At 39.9% G+C, this 11,054-nt stretch overlaps 1 protein-coding gene across 1 annotated transcript; it reads right to left on the bottom strand.

The window, feature by feature from the left end:
- Window positions 1–1,084: 1,084 nt before the first annotated feature.
- On the bottom strand, window positions 1,085–11,018 carry PPIF (peptidylprolyl isomerase F). The gene is made up of 6 exons (XM_035897357.1): window positions 10,466–11,018; window positions 7,266–8,169; window positions 6,283–6,371; window positions 3,993–4,089; window positions 3,099–3,174; window positions 1,085–2,707 (listed from the first exon to the last, which is right to left on the bottom strand). The coding sequence occupies exons 3-6, from the start codon at window positions 6,289–6,291 to the stop codon at window positions 2,572–2,574; spliced, it is 318 nt and encodes a 105-aa protein (XP_035753250.1). The 5' UTR covers window positions 6,292–6,371; window positions 7,266–8,169; window positions 10,466–11,018; the 3' UTR covers window positions 1,085–2,571.
- Between the last annotated feature and the right edge of the window lie 36 nt (window positions 11,019–11,054).

The following is an 11,054-nucleotide window of genomic DNA, read 5'->3' on the forward strand; positions in this document are numbered from 1 at the left end:
AACACTCTTGCAATGCTGCAGGTGGCAGGATTTACGCTGGATTAGAGCTCCATGCCTTTTCTTCTTAAGGGGGGGGAGAAAAAAAGAAAACCAGTAAGAACAGAACCCCAGAAAAATTCATTTTGAGGAAGATACTTTATAGAAGAAAACTTTAAGAGATTGGACTGCTTAGTTGGTCAAAATCTTAAGGCTCACATCACGCTGCTGCAAGTGCCCAGGCAGCAAGGCCTTTCTTACGGCAGAGAAACGAACGTAGAGGGCTGGTGCCTGGAAACCAAAGCCAGACCCACCGAGACCCTGCCACCCATGTTACTATCACAGTGGTTCTGCAGCTCAGTATTTATCTTCTAGTCAAGACTGACGGAAAACTTTGGCTTTTACATTTCACAAGTCAGGGCACAACTGTCTGTAAAAGCCACAGCCATAGGTAGCACACCATTGTAACACGCATACTATTACTTATTTTAGGCGTAACACAGCTCTGAAAAAATGGACTGGTTTGTGGCAAAGCCTCTTCCATTGGGCTTTCCAGCCAACAAATACCGCTGATACACAGGGAGATGCTAAATTCTTAAGGTCATCTCTGATCACACAGCAAGGAAGGAGCTTTTCCTCAGCTGTCCCACAAAAAGCTGGAACTACCAACTTTTCCAAAAGGAATTTGGCAATTTTAAAAAACCACCCACAGCAAATTTACACTTTCCCCGTCATCTCTGCAAATTGATGGAATAAATCAGACAAGAGAACAGCCAAAACCTGAACTGCTATCCATATACCAGGTGTTTTGGATTCACCAGTGAGAGGCAAAGCGTGGCACCGCTACCCTGTCTCCTGCTGGCAGCATCTCCAAAGGACAGCGCGGCTTCTCAACACCACTAGATCAGACTCGTTGCAAAGCAGACGGAATAGAATAGCCCGAGTGAACACAACAGGTTTCAGCTTCTCACACTCCTGCTTTCAAGTCAGTCACATTTTAGAAAGGAACAGACTTTTTTTGTGGTAGAACTGTATTTATTTTTCATATACAAATCAAGAGAACACAAAAAAAAGTTATTCTATCAAAGTGAAAAGAACCCAACCCAGCACAAATTAATATTTCAAAAATACTACGAAGAAAGATGAAACAGCTATAGTGGAGAGAATAAAAAGCTTTTCAATTCCATTTTCTCCAGAATTACACTCTGAATGCTACCTCGTGCACACAAGAATGAAGCCCTCAGTGGAAAAAAAGTCCAGTGCAAAATAGTTTTAAACCCACATATTATCAGAATGCAATGGAAGTAAATTCACATTTGAAGAGAGCCATCACGTTTTATTCTTCTCTTCAGTAACGAGATTATTGCACAAAAACAGTCAAGTGTTTTTTCCCCACAAGCATTAATACTTACAACCTTAGTGATTCTGAAAGTGATGTTGTGAGGCTCCAACATTTGTAACTGCTCAAGCACTCCACATAAAAGACTGGCTTATACAAACAAAATGTGTTTATCTGATCAGCTGAATTCTTTCCTTCTCGTGCATCAACCCCAACAATAATGACTCTGCTGCACTGATTAGGCCTTGTGATTTCGTGATGACCAATTTTGACTTCTGATGATGATGCATGAGAAGAAATCAAATTCCAGGTAATACCCAAGGTGGGCTGACTTGGCAGGACCAACAGGACGAACAAGGAAACCCGTTTCTCACTCAAGCAGGCTCTCTATGCTCTGGTTATATTCTCAAAGTGCAAAAATAGGCTTTCTATTAAGAACTGTGCTGTATTCCTCACAGAACCAGATCTCAGAGCAGACCTGCACTTCAATTAAATTCACAGTCGCATAATAAAAAAGTCCCATGATCTTTCAGCTCATTTGTGGTCTTACTGCCCAGGCAGAGCTCCAGTAGTAGGCTAACTCAAAGTAATTTACTTAACCCAGAAGTCATATCGCTCCATTGAAGCAAGGTAAGGTAGAGTTCAGTTTTAAACAGTGGTCTGAGACTATGACAAAAAAATTAAAACAGAATTAATTTTTTAAAAACCCCATGACCACACATTAATTCTATTGGACAGACTTAAGTTTAGACCCAGAAAGAAAATGTCTGACAGCTGTGTTGCAGACAGCCTTGAGAGCACTAGTTAGTACTATTTTTTCAAAATGAGACGAGCAACAGAATAGGCCTTTATTAGCACCAAAGGAAACACAGTATTTCTCAATTTATACCTAACCCTCACCTACAGAACACTTAGTTGTCAACTCCACCACTGATTCTAACACCTGAAACATCCAGGTACTAAGAACAGTATCAACACTGCAGTCAGATATGCTCTGGGTGGCCGTACCGCTTCTTCCAAAACACAATGGGACTCTACCAGATCAGTGTGACTACAAAGGTAGCTCCATTGAAACATGTTTCAGTTATTTTTTTTATGCTTTTAATCAATATTATTCAATATAAGTATAAAAGCTGGACCAAGTTAAATAGAAAATATGGTTCCATGTGTGCTACTCATAGGATCAGAAATGTTTGGGGTTTTTTATGGTTCATTTTTCACAGCATCAAAGTTGTCCTGAATGGTAGGGCAGAAGGCTAGGACAGCTGGCCACAGTCAGTAATGACAATCTTTTTGGAGGTCTTGCCACTCTTGGAACCAAAGCTCTCAATTTTTTTCACGACGTCCATTCCTTCCTTTACATGCCCAAAAACAACATGCTTTCCATCTAGCCTGTAAAACAAATAAACAAAGGCAGTTTTACTTAAAACGACATGAAGACTGAACCAACCTGAGCTCAGTAAAGCGATGTTAGCAGATCTTCACAGCTCTCACCTGCTGATCAACTCTATAGCAAGGCACAACTGCTCTACAAGTGACATGCAATACATCTAGCTCTGGACCTTAGAAGCATTATGAGGGGTAGCGGCCTTGTTGCCCTTCCTCCCTCTCAAGTAGCACAAACCAATTTATTTTCCACGGTAAGTCAAACTAGAAACACACCCCACCCCCACCCCACCAAAAAACTATCAACCCACAAACAAAAAACAGCCCTAAGAAAACGCCAAACCCTCCAGATCCATGCATCAATTCATCAGGTTAAGATGCAGGGCTGAGAACCTACCAGTCCGTTTTTGCAGTGCAAATGAAGAACTGAGATCCATTGGTATTGGGTCCTGCATTGGCCATTGAAAGAACACCTAGAACGGCAACAGTAGCAGCTTATTAGATTGGCGTAGCAAGTATGCAGTGGAGAAGACAATTTTCCTCTGCACATTTAGACTAGAGACGGACAGAGAGAAGATGTGATGATCTCACACTGTCTCCAAATGATTTCTAATGCCAACTTCTGTCTCTGACTATTCCCTCAAGCCCAGCCTCCCTTCTTTCCACAGCAAGAACATTAGTAATACAATTAGTGGCACACATCCTGAACGCAATTAACATCAGGTAACCTCTACTGTGTTTCAATAGCAGCAGTAGTTCCCCGTGATGAGGAAATAACAATCCGAAAAAGAGACTACAGAATTCAATCAGATGTTCTTATGTATAGCTTTTCCTTTATTTTTTTTCCTCCATTTCATTTGAACTTAAAAGGACGTGCCTCTGTTACCTAGTAAGTAAGAAATCACAGATTGCTTTGTTTCAATTCTGCAGTAGTCATCTAAGTAAAAATTAAAGTCTGTGACTTACAAAGAGTAAAATAAAAGCAGTAATTTCACCTTTGTAGAATTTTTAAGAAAAACATAAAAACCCCATACTATATTTTGCACTGTCCCTTTATAATAAGAGCAAGAGTGGCAATGCCACCCATTACAGGCTGACTGATACTTGCACGGTAATCTACGCAAATAAACACATGCCAGGGAAAACGTGTTGTTAAACTTCCTTGGTATTTCTGTAGCTACTAAGTGCCCCACACATCTAAAAAATCTTGGTTTTTTAAAATACCTCTTCATAAACAATGCTTCATTATAGGTTATAGTCATCTGAAGATAGAAAGAATATGTTTATTTACCAGGTCCTACATGCTTAAGTATGAAATTTTCATCTGGAAATCTACTGCCATAAATGGATTTTCCACCGGTTCCGTTATGATTTGTGAAGTCACCACCCTGAAACAGAAACAGCTATTAGCTTTACTAGCACACAAGCATTATTTTACATCAGAAGTGATGTTACTGACAATATAGTCACTTGCTTTAATTTAAAAGTAATAAAATCAGCACATTTTCTTCATGTTAAGAATCAGCATGGTCACATGAAGATTTAAAACCATGTAACTAGATGAAGATACAATCAAACTGAAAGCAAATTTCTACTCCAGATATTGCTGATATTCTCCAACTGACATCCACAACTCCAACAATCATCTTTCTCCCAAATGTGATGCAACAAGTAGCAGTAATTTTAAGAAACACCTCAAAGGCCTCAAAACAAAATCACCCAAATTCATTACCATAGGCAAGACCTGAGAACTTTTTTTCCCCTCTTACCTAGTTCAGGTATAAATACTGGTCTGGATCTCCATTATTACCATTTGCTATTCCTAGGTTTTGTTGTTTAAGTGTTACACCTGAGCTATTTTAAACTTCCCTCAGCTACATGCTGTTTGCTGGGATAGATGTGACCACCTGTCTTAGGTTAGACACATAAAACCCAACAAACAAACAAACCCCAGCCACAGCGATTCCCAAAGGTGGCTGCTAAACACTGCTTCCAGCAATCTGCCATCCCCTCTCCCAGAATCGACACCACCCATGCCAGCAAAGAACTCGTACCTATCAAGTATTTCATGTCATGTTTGCATTTCCATTCTCACCTTGAGCAATCTCTTACAGCTACTCCTACACAACCCCAGAAGTATGCTCTGCATGCCACGTGGAGGCATCTGAACTGCCAAGTCCTGGGTATACTGACCTCCACCCAATGAAGCTATACCAATTAACACTCCATCTCAACAAGTGTTGAAAGGCCTATACTGTTTTCTGTCACTGTAAAATATTTGAAGCCTATGACAGTATTTCCAGTTTGGTAATGACCACCAAGTAATTCCTAAACATCAGTTCATCATCTCACCATACCACAGAGTAAATCACCCAATATCCTCATTTTGGGTCCATTTGTGGGGACAAAACAGGGAGGCAAGGAGAACAGACTTACACAGAACTTCACACATTAGTGGTAGAACTGAGAGTGGTATTTCTATTTTTCTTACATTTATGTATTTCTGACCCCAGCAAGACTTCTAAACTGTATCCCTTTGTCAGTATCACAAAATCTTAGTTTGCATTTCAAAGGCAAGAAAATAGATCCTTCACACCACACTGGTGCCCTTTCTCAGGAACAAGTCATAAGATTAGGGCCTCTTGTTCCGACAGCTGTATTTTTAGCTTAAAAAAAAAAAGTGAGGAGAGGGAACCATTACAGTCTGATGACTCACCTCTCCTCGCTTTTTTTTAATAAATAAAGCACGCTTACTATAACCTTCATCTCAGATTTTTTTAGAGAGCCATTCTACAGTGCAATGCTGTTGAGATGTAGCTTCTTTTAAGGGAAGAGAGGACCACCAGGAATCATACAATCCAGCGCACTACAGCAGCTGAAATCCTGCTCATCTGCCAAGCACAGTAGAAAAAAGGCTTTCAAAAAGACTTTTTCCATTTGGTGTTTTTGTTGTTGTTCTTGTTGCTGCTTTTTAAGAAAAAATTGCTAATGTGCATGGACTTTAATCCAGAATTTTGAAAGATTCATCTTTTAAATCAAACCAAAATCCATTTCAGGTATGTCATCCCCAAAATCTACCCCAAGTAACCCTTCTGGTTCCTCCCTCCCCCCCTCCATATTAGGGAGATGTTCAGAAAAAAAAAAATATTTTTTGTAAAAAACACATTCTCTATTGTGAACAGATTATTCTACCAGGAATAAAGAATGGACATGTTGTTTTCTTAGCTCACTTAGAACACAAGGCTGATTGTCATTCTACCCACAAATGCTTCTCCCAAGCGAGTGCTATTTTGCCAAATACTCCTCACACTAAAGTACACTGCTACACAAAAGCAGAAGACCTTAAGCCAGTTTTAAGACAGTCTACACATAAATTACATTTATTTGTACAAAAGGTGTGTTAAGCAACAGCCATAGCAAAAAGATCAGAAAAGCAAATCACACTGTCACTTCTTTATTCTGTAGTTAGCAAAGGTTAGAGCAGAGCCACTTAAAATGCTACTACTAGTCTAACTAGTTCTAAAAATATATAAGTAACATAGAGATACATTTAATAGCAAAAGTAAAGAAAAAAAAATTACCTGGCACATAAATGAAGGAATCACTCTGTGAAAAGTTGATCCTTTATACCCAAATCCTTTCTCACCAGTACAAAGAGCTCTAAAGTTTTCTGCGAAAGCAAAGCGTAAAGTATTATGTTGCTATACATGATACATAATATAATCAAACACAACTAGATTAAATATGTCCCAAGTTTATACACTTCACAAATTTCATAGTATCTTTAGGGTATTATTGATTTATTAGTTATCTCCATGCTTTAAAAAAAAAAAACTCTGTTACAAAGCTATGGAAAAAAGGTTTTTTAGCCTCAGAACAGGGTACAAACACAACCCTTTTCCATCTCATCTCCCTTTTATTTTGCTGTTATATCTTAACTCCAACCTCCCTGCCTGCCCAAACCCACCACTCTGGAGTCAAAGATTTCATTTTCTGACTTTTATGCCTTTGTTCTCTATAGTAATTGTGAAGATAACGCTTTTTTGGTGTTTTTTTTAAAGGATATTCATGTACTTTTCTTTCAGTTCCCTGTAGTTTTTCAGAACCACTAAATAAACAGTTGAGGAAGGAAGCACGTGATGAAATACAAAAACTTTGTAACGTGAATCAGTGATCAGCTAGTGACAAGAAAAACAAAACCCTGTATGCTCTTTGAAAACTCTCCGAGACACCATCCCTTTGGTTTACCCTTTCCCACTTACTTCGGGGTTTGATTTTAATGCAAATGAATGTGTTTTTAAACATATTTATTCACCACTGATAACCAAACATGTGGGCTGTATTGTCTTGGCACAAATTACAAAGCAAAACTATCTGGAACACCAACAAATTATAATTCCTCACTAGCAGTGTCCTGACAAACTTCATATTGTATTTCTCTATTTAACAAATAGGGATGGAATATGGAAATAGTTTCCAAAAGGTAACAGAACATTCTTGTTCCTGAAAAATCACAATCTAAACCTTAAATATTAAGTATGAAATTCTGGAGATGCTGCCTTACCTGCTGTCTTTGGAACCACATCAGCTTTCAGCTGTTAAAGAAAAATAAGCAAACAAATCAGTAAGTCAGCTGTTACATATGTACATAGAAAAACTTCTACACAGGAGGCTGGTACAACTGAACCCTCTTCCCAAGGCGATGAGCTATCTGAAATCACAAGCCACCCAAAACTCCAAGAACACCTTAAGACTTTCCAAGCATTTGGCTAGTAATTAAAAAAATCCCCTCAGTGCAACTTTTGGCTAGTTAGTGAAGGGCAACTTGAGCACTGTCTACTGATTTCATTGATCAACACAATAACTTAGCAATAACTAAGAAGAATCTTTACGATGGACCCCAAGGATCAAAGCCAGTTTGGATATAACTGAAGAGATCAGTCTCCCTAGCACAGAGCCATCCGCTGGAATCTGCAGAATAGGCAAGGGAAAAAGAACAGAAATTGTATATAAAAATTGACTCATGATGTTACATACACATTTGTTACCAACAAAAATTGCTGATTTTTATTTGTATGTATCTTTTTACTAATCCTGAAAACGTACTGTATTATAATTGTCTAGGAAAAGTGACATAAAAATGGCCGTATCGGGTCAGACCAAAGTTTTATCTAGTTACACATCCTGACAGCAGCCAGTAGCAGACACCTAGAAACAGCGTGGCTGTGGCAAGAAGTTGACGTTCCCTCCTCTCCTCAGATGCCTAGAATTTGCGGCTGAATCTAACCACAACTTAGCTACAATACATTCAGGTATTCTGTAAACTGGGCGCACTAAAAAATCTTTAGCATAGAAATTAAGTGCTGCCACAAGAAGTACAGTAACATTAATGCTATTTTTTATAATACCAGCCAGCTATTTACTAAATCTCACTGATGAATAAGGAACTTGCACAGCAATATTTTTACCTACGACTCCCTCAAAGGAGCGCAGCCCTCATTCCTTCCTGCACACAACACGTTTACTCAGAGGCACGTGCCCAGCCCCAAGGATACGCGGTACACCACAATTAAAAGTCTCGGCGCTTATTGTGTTTTTCGCAAGAGCCGAGCGTACCGCAGTTTTCCTGTTCAGGCCTTCTTTAAATGGCTGAGCAGTTGGGAGACTGGCGACAAAGCTGGTTGCTGGCCGGCGGCGGAGCCAGCTCCCCCTTCAAACAGAGCTGCGCAAGCCTTTCGCTGCACGCGAAGCAGGAAGCTCAGAGGCAGCTACCTCAGAGAGCCACAGACCGAGAAGCAATGGGGGGAAAGGAAAAAAACCAGGACGAGCCTGGCGGAGCTGCTGCAGGCCGCTGCGGGCGCGCTGCCCCAGGAGCGCGCGCACCCCCGGCAGCCAGGCCGGGTGAAAAGTTGATCCTTTATACCCAAATCCTTTCTCACCAGTACAAAGAGCTCTAAAGTTTTCTGCGAAAGCAAAGCGTAAAGTATTATGTTGCTATACATGATACATAATATAATCAAACACAACTAGATTAAATATGTCCCAAGTTTATACACTTCACAAATTTCATAGTATCTTTAGGGTATTATTGATTTATTAGTTATCTCCATGCTTTAAAAAAAAAAAACTCTGTTACAAAGCTATGGAAAAAAGGTTTTTTAGCCTCAGAACAGGGTACAAACACAACCCTTTTCCATCTCATCTCCCTTTTATTTTGCTGTTATATCTTAACTCCAACCTCCCTGCCTGCCCAAACCCACCACTCTGGAGTCAAAGATTTCATTTTCTGACTTTTATGCCTTTGTTCTCTATAGTAATTGTGAAGATAACGCTTTTTTGGTGTTTTTTTTAAAGGATATTCATGTACTTTTCTTTCAGTTCCCTGTAGTTTTTCAGAACCACTAAATAAACAGTTGAGGAAGGAAGCACGTGATGAAATACAAAAACTTTGTAACGTGAATCAGTGATCAGCTAGTGACAAGAAAAACAAAACCCTGTATGCTCTTTGAAAACTCTCCGAGACACCATCCCTTTGGTTTACCCTTTCCCACTTACTTCGGGGTTTGATTTTAATGCAAATGAATGTGTTTTTAAACATATTTATTCACCACTGATAACCAAACATGTGGGCTGTATTGTCTTGGCACAAATTACAAAGCAAAACTATCTGGAACACCAACAAATTATAATTCCTCACTAGCAGTGTCCTGACAAACTTCATATTGTATTTCTCTATTTAACAAATAGGGATGGAATATGGAAATAGTTTCCAAAAGGTAACAGAACATTCTTGTTCCTGAAAAATCACAATCTAAACCTTAAATATTAAGTATGAAATTCTGGAGATGCTGCCTTACCTGCTGTCTTTGGAACCACATCAGCTTTCAGCTGTTAAAGAAAAATAAGCAAACAAATCAGTAAGTCAGCTGTTACATATGTACATAGAAAAACTTCTACACAGGAGGCTGGTACAACTGAACCCTCTTCCCAAGGCGATGAGCTATCTGAAATCACAAGCCACCCAAAACTCCAAGAACACCTTAAGACTTTCCAAGCATTTGGCTAGTAATTAAAAAAATCCCCTCAGTGCAACTTTTGGCTAGTTAGTGAAGGGCAACTTGAGCACTGTCTACTGATTTCATTGATCAACACAATAACTTAGCAATAACTAAGAAGAATCTTTACGATGGACCCCAAGGATCAAAGCCAGTTTGGATATAACTGAAGAGATCAGTCTCCCTAGCACAGAGCCATCCGCTGGAATCTGCAGAATAGGCAAGGGAAAAAGAACAGAAATTGTATATAAAAATTGACTCATGATGTTACATACACATTTGTTACCAACAAAAATTGCTGATTTTTATTTGTATGTATCTTTTTACTAATCCTGAAAACGTACTGTATTATAATTGTCTAGGAAAAGTGACATAAAAATGGCCGTATCGGGTCAGACCAAAGTTTTATCTAGTTACACATCCTGACAGCAGCCAGTAGCAGACACCTAGAAACAGCGTGGCTGGGGCAAGGAGTTACCGCGTTCCCTCCTCTCCTCAGATGCCTAGAATTTGCGGCTGAATCTAACCACAACTTAGCTACAATACATTCAGGTATTCTGTAAACTGGGCGCACTAAAAAAATCTTTAGCATAGAAATTAAGTGCTGCCACAAGAAGTACAGTAACATTAATGCTATTTTTTATAATACCAGCCAGCTATTTACTAAATCTCACTGATGAATAAGGAACTTGCACAGCAATATTTTTACCTACGACTCCCTCAAACGCTACCTCCTGAGAATGTGAGAGCTGGTAATGTCCAATTAATTTATATGCTACCGCTTCCAATGAAGATAAATGAATTGGGCTTCTAGCCTTAAGAGAAACCCTTTTAGAGAGAACTCTCATGAACTACACTTAAAAAAAAAATGATCTACCAATACAGACCCAACGTGGGCACTGGAGGCAGAAGGCCACAGTGCATCCCCTCCGTAGGCAGCGATTCCTCCCCAGCGCGCGGTTCTGGAGCGCAGCCCTCATTCCTTCCTGCACACAACACGTTTACTCAGAGGCACGTGCCCAGCCCCAAGGATACGCGGTACACCACAATTAAAAGTCTCGGCGCTTATTGTGTTTTTCGCAAGAGCCGAGCGTACCGCAGTTTTCCTGTTCAGGCCTTCTTTAAATGGCTGAGCAGTTGGGAGACTGGCGACAAAGCTGGTTGCTGGCCGGCTGTCGAGCCAGCTACCCCTTCAAACAGAGCTGCGCAAGCCTTTCGCTGCACGCGAAGCAGGAAGCTCAGAGGCAGCTACCTCAGAGAGCCACAGACCGAGAAGCAATGGGGGGGAAGGAAAAAAA

The sequence above is a fragment of the Egretta garzetta genome, unplaced genomic scaffold (assembly GCF_000687185.1).
Source record: "Egretta garzetta isolate BGI_Z169 unplaced genomic scaffold, ASM68718v1 scaffold56, whole genome shotgun sequence".
NCBI classification, from domain to species: domain Eukaryota; kingdom Metazoa; phylum Chordata; class Aves; order Pelecaniformes; family Ardeidae; genus Egretta; species Egretta garzetta.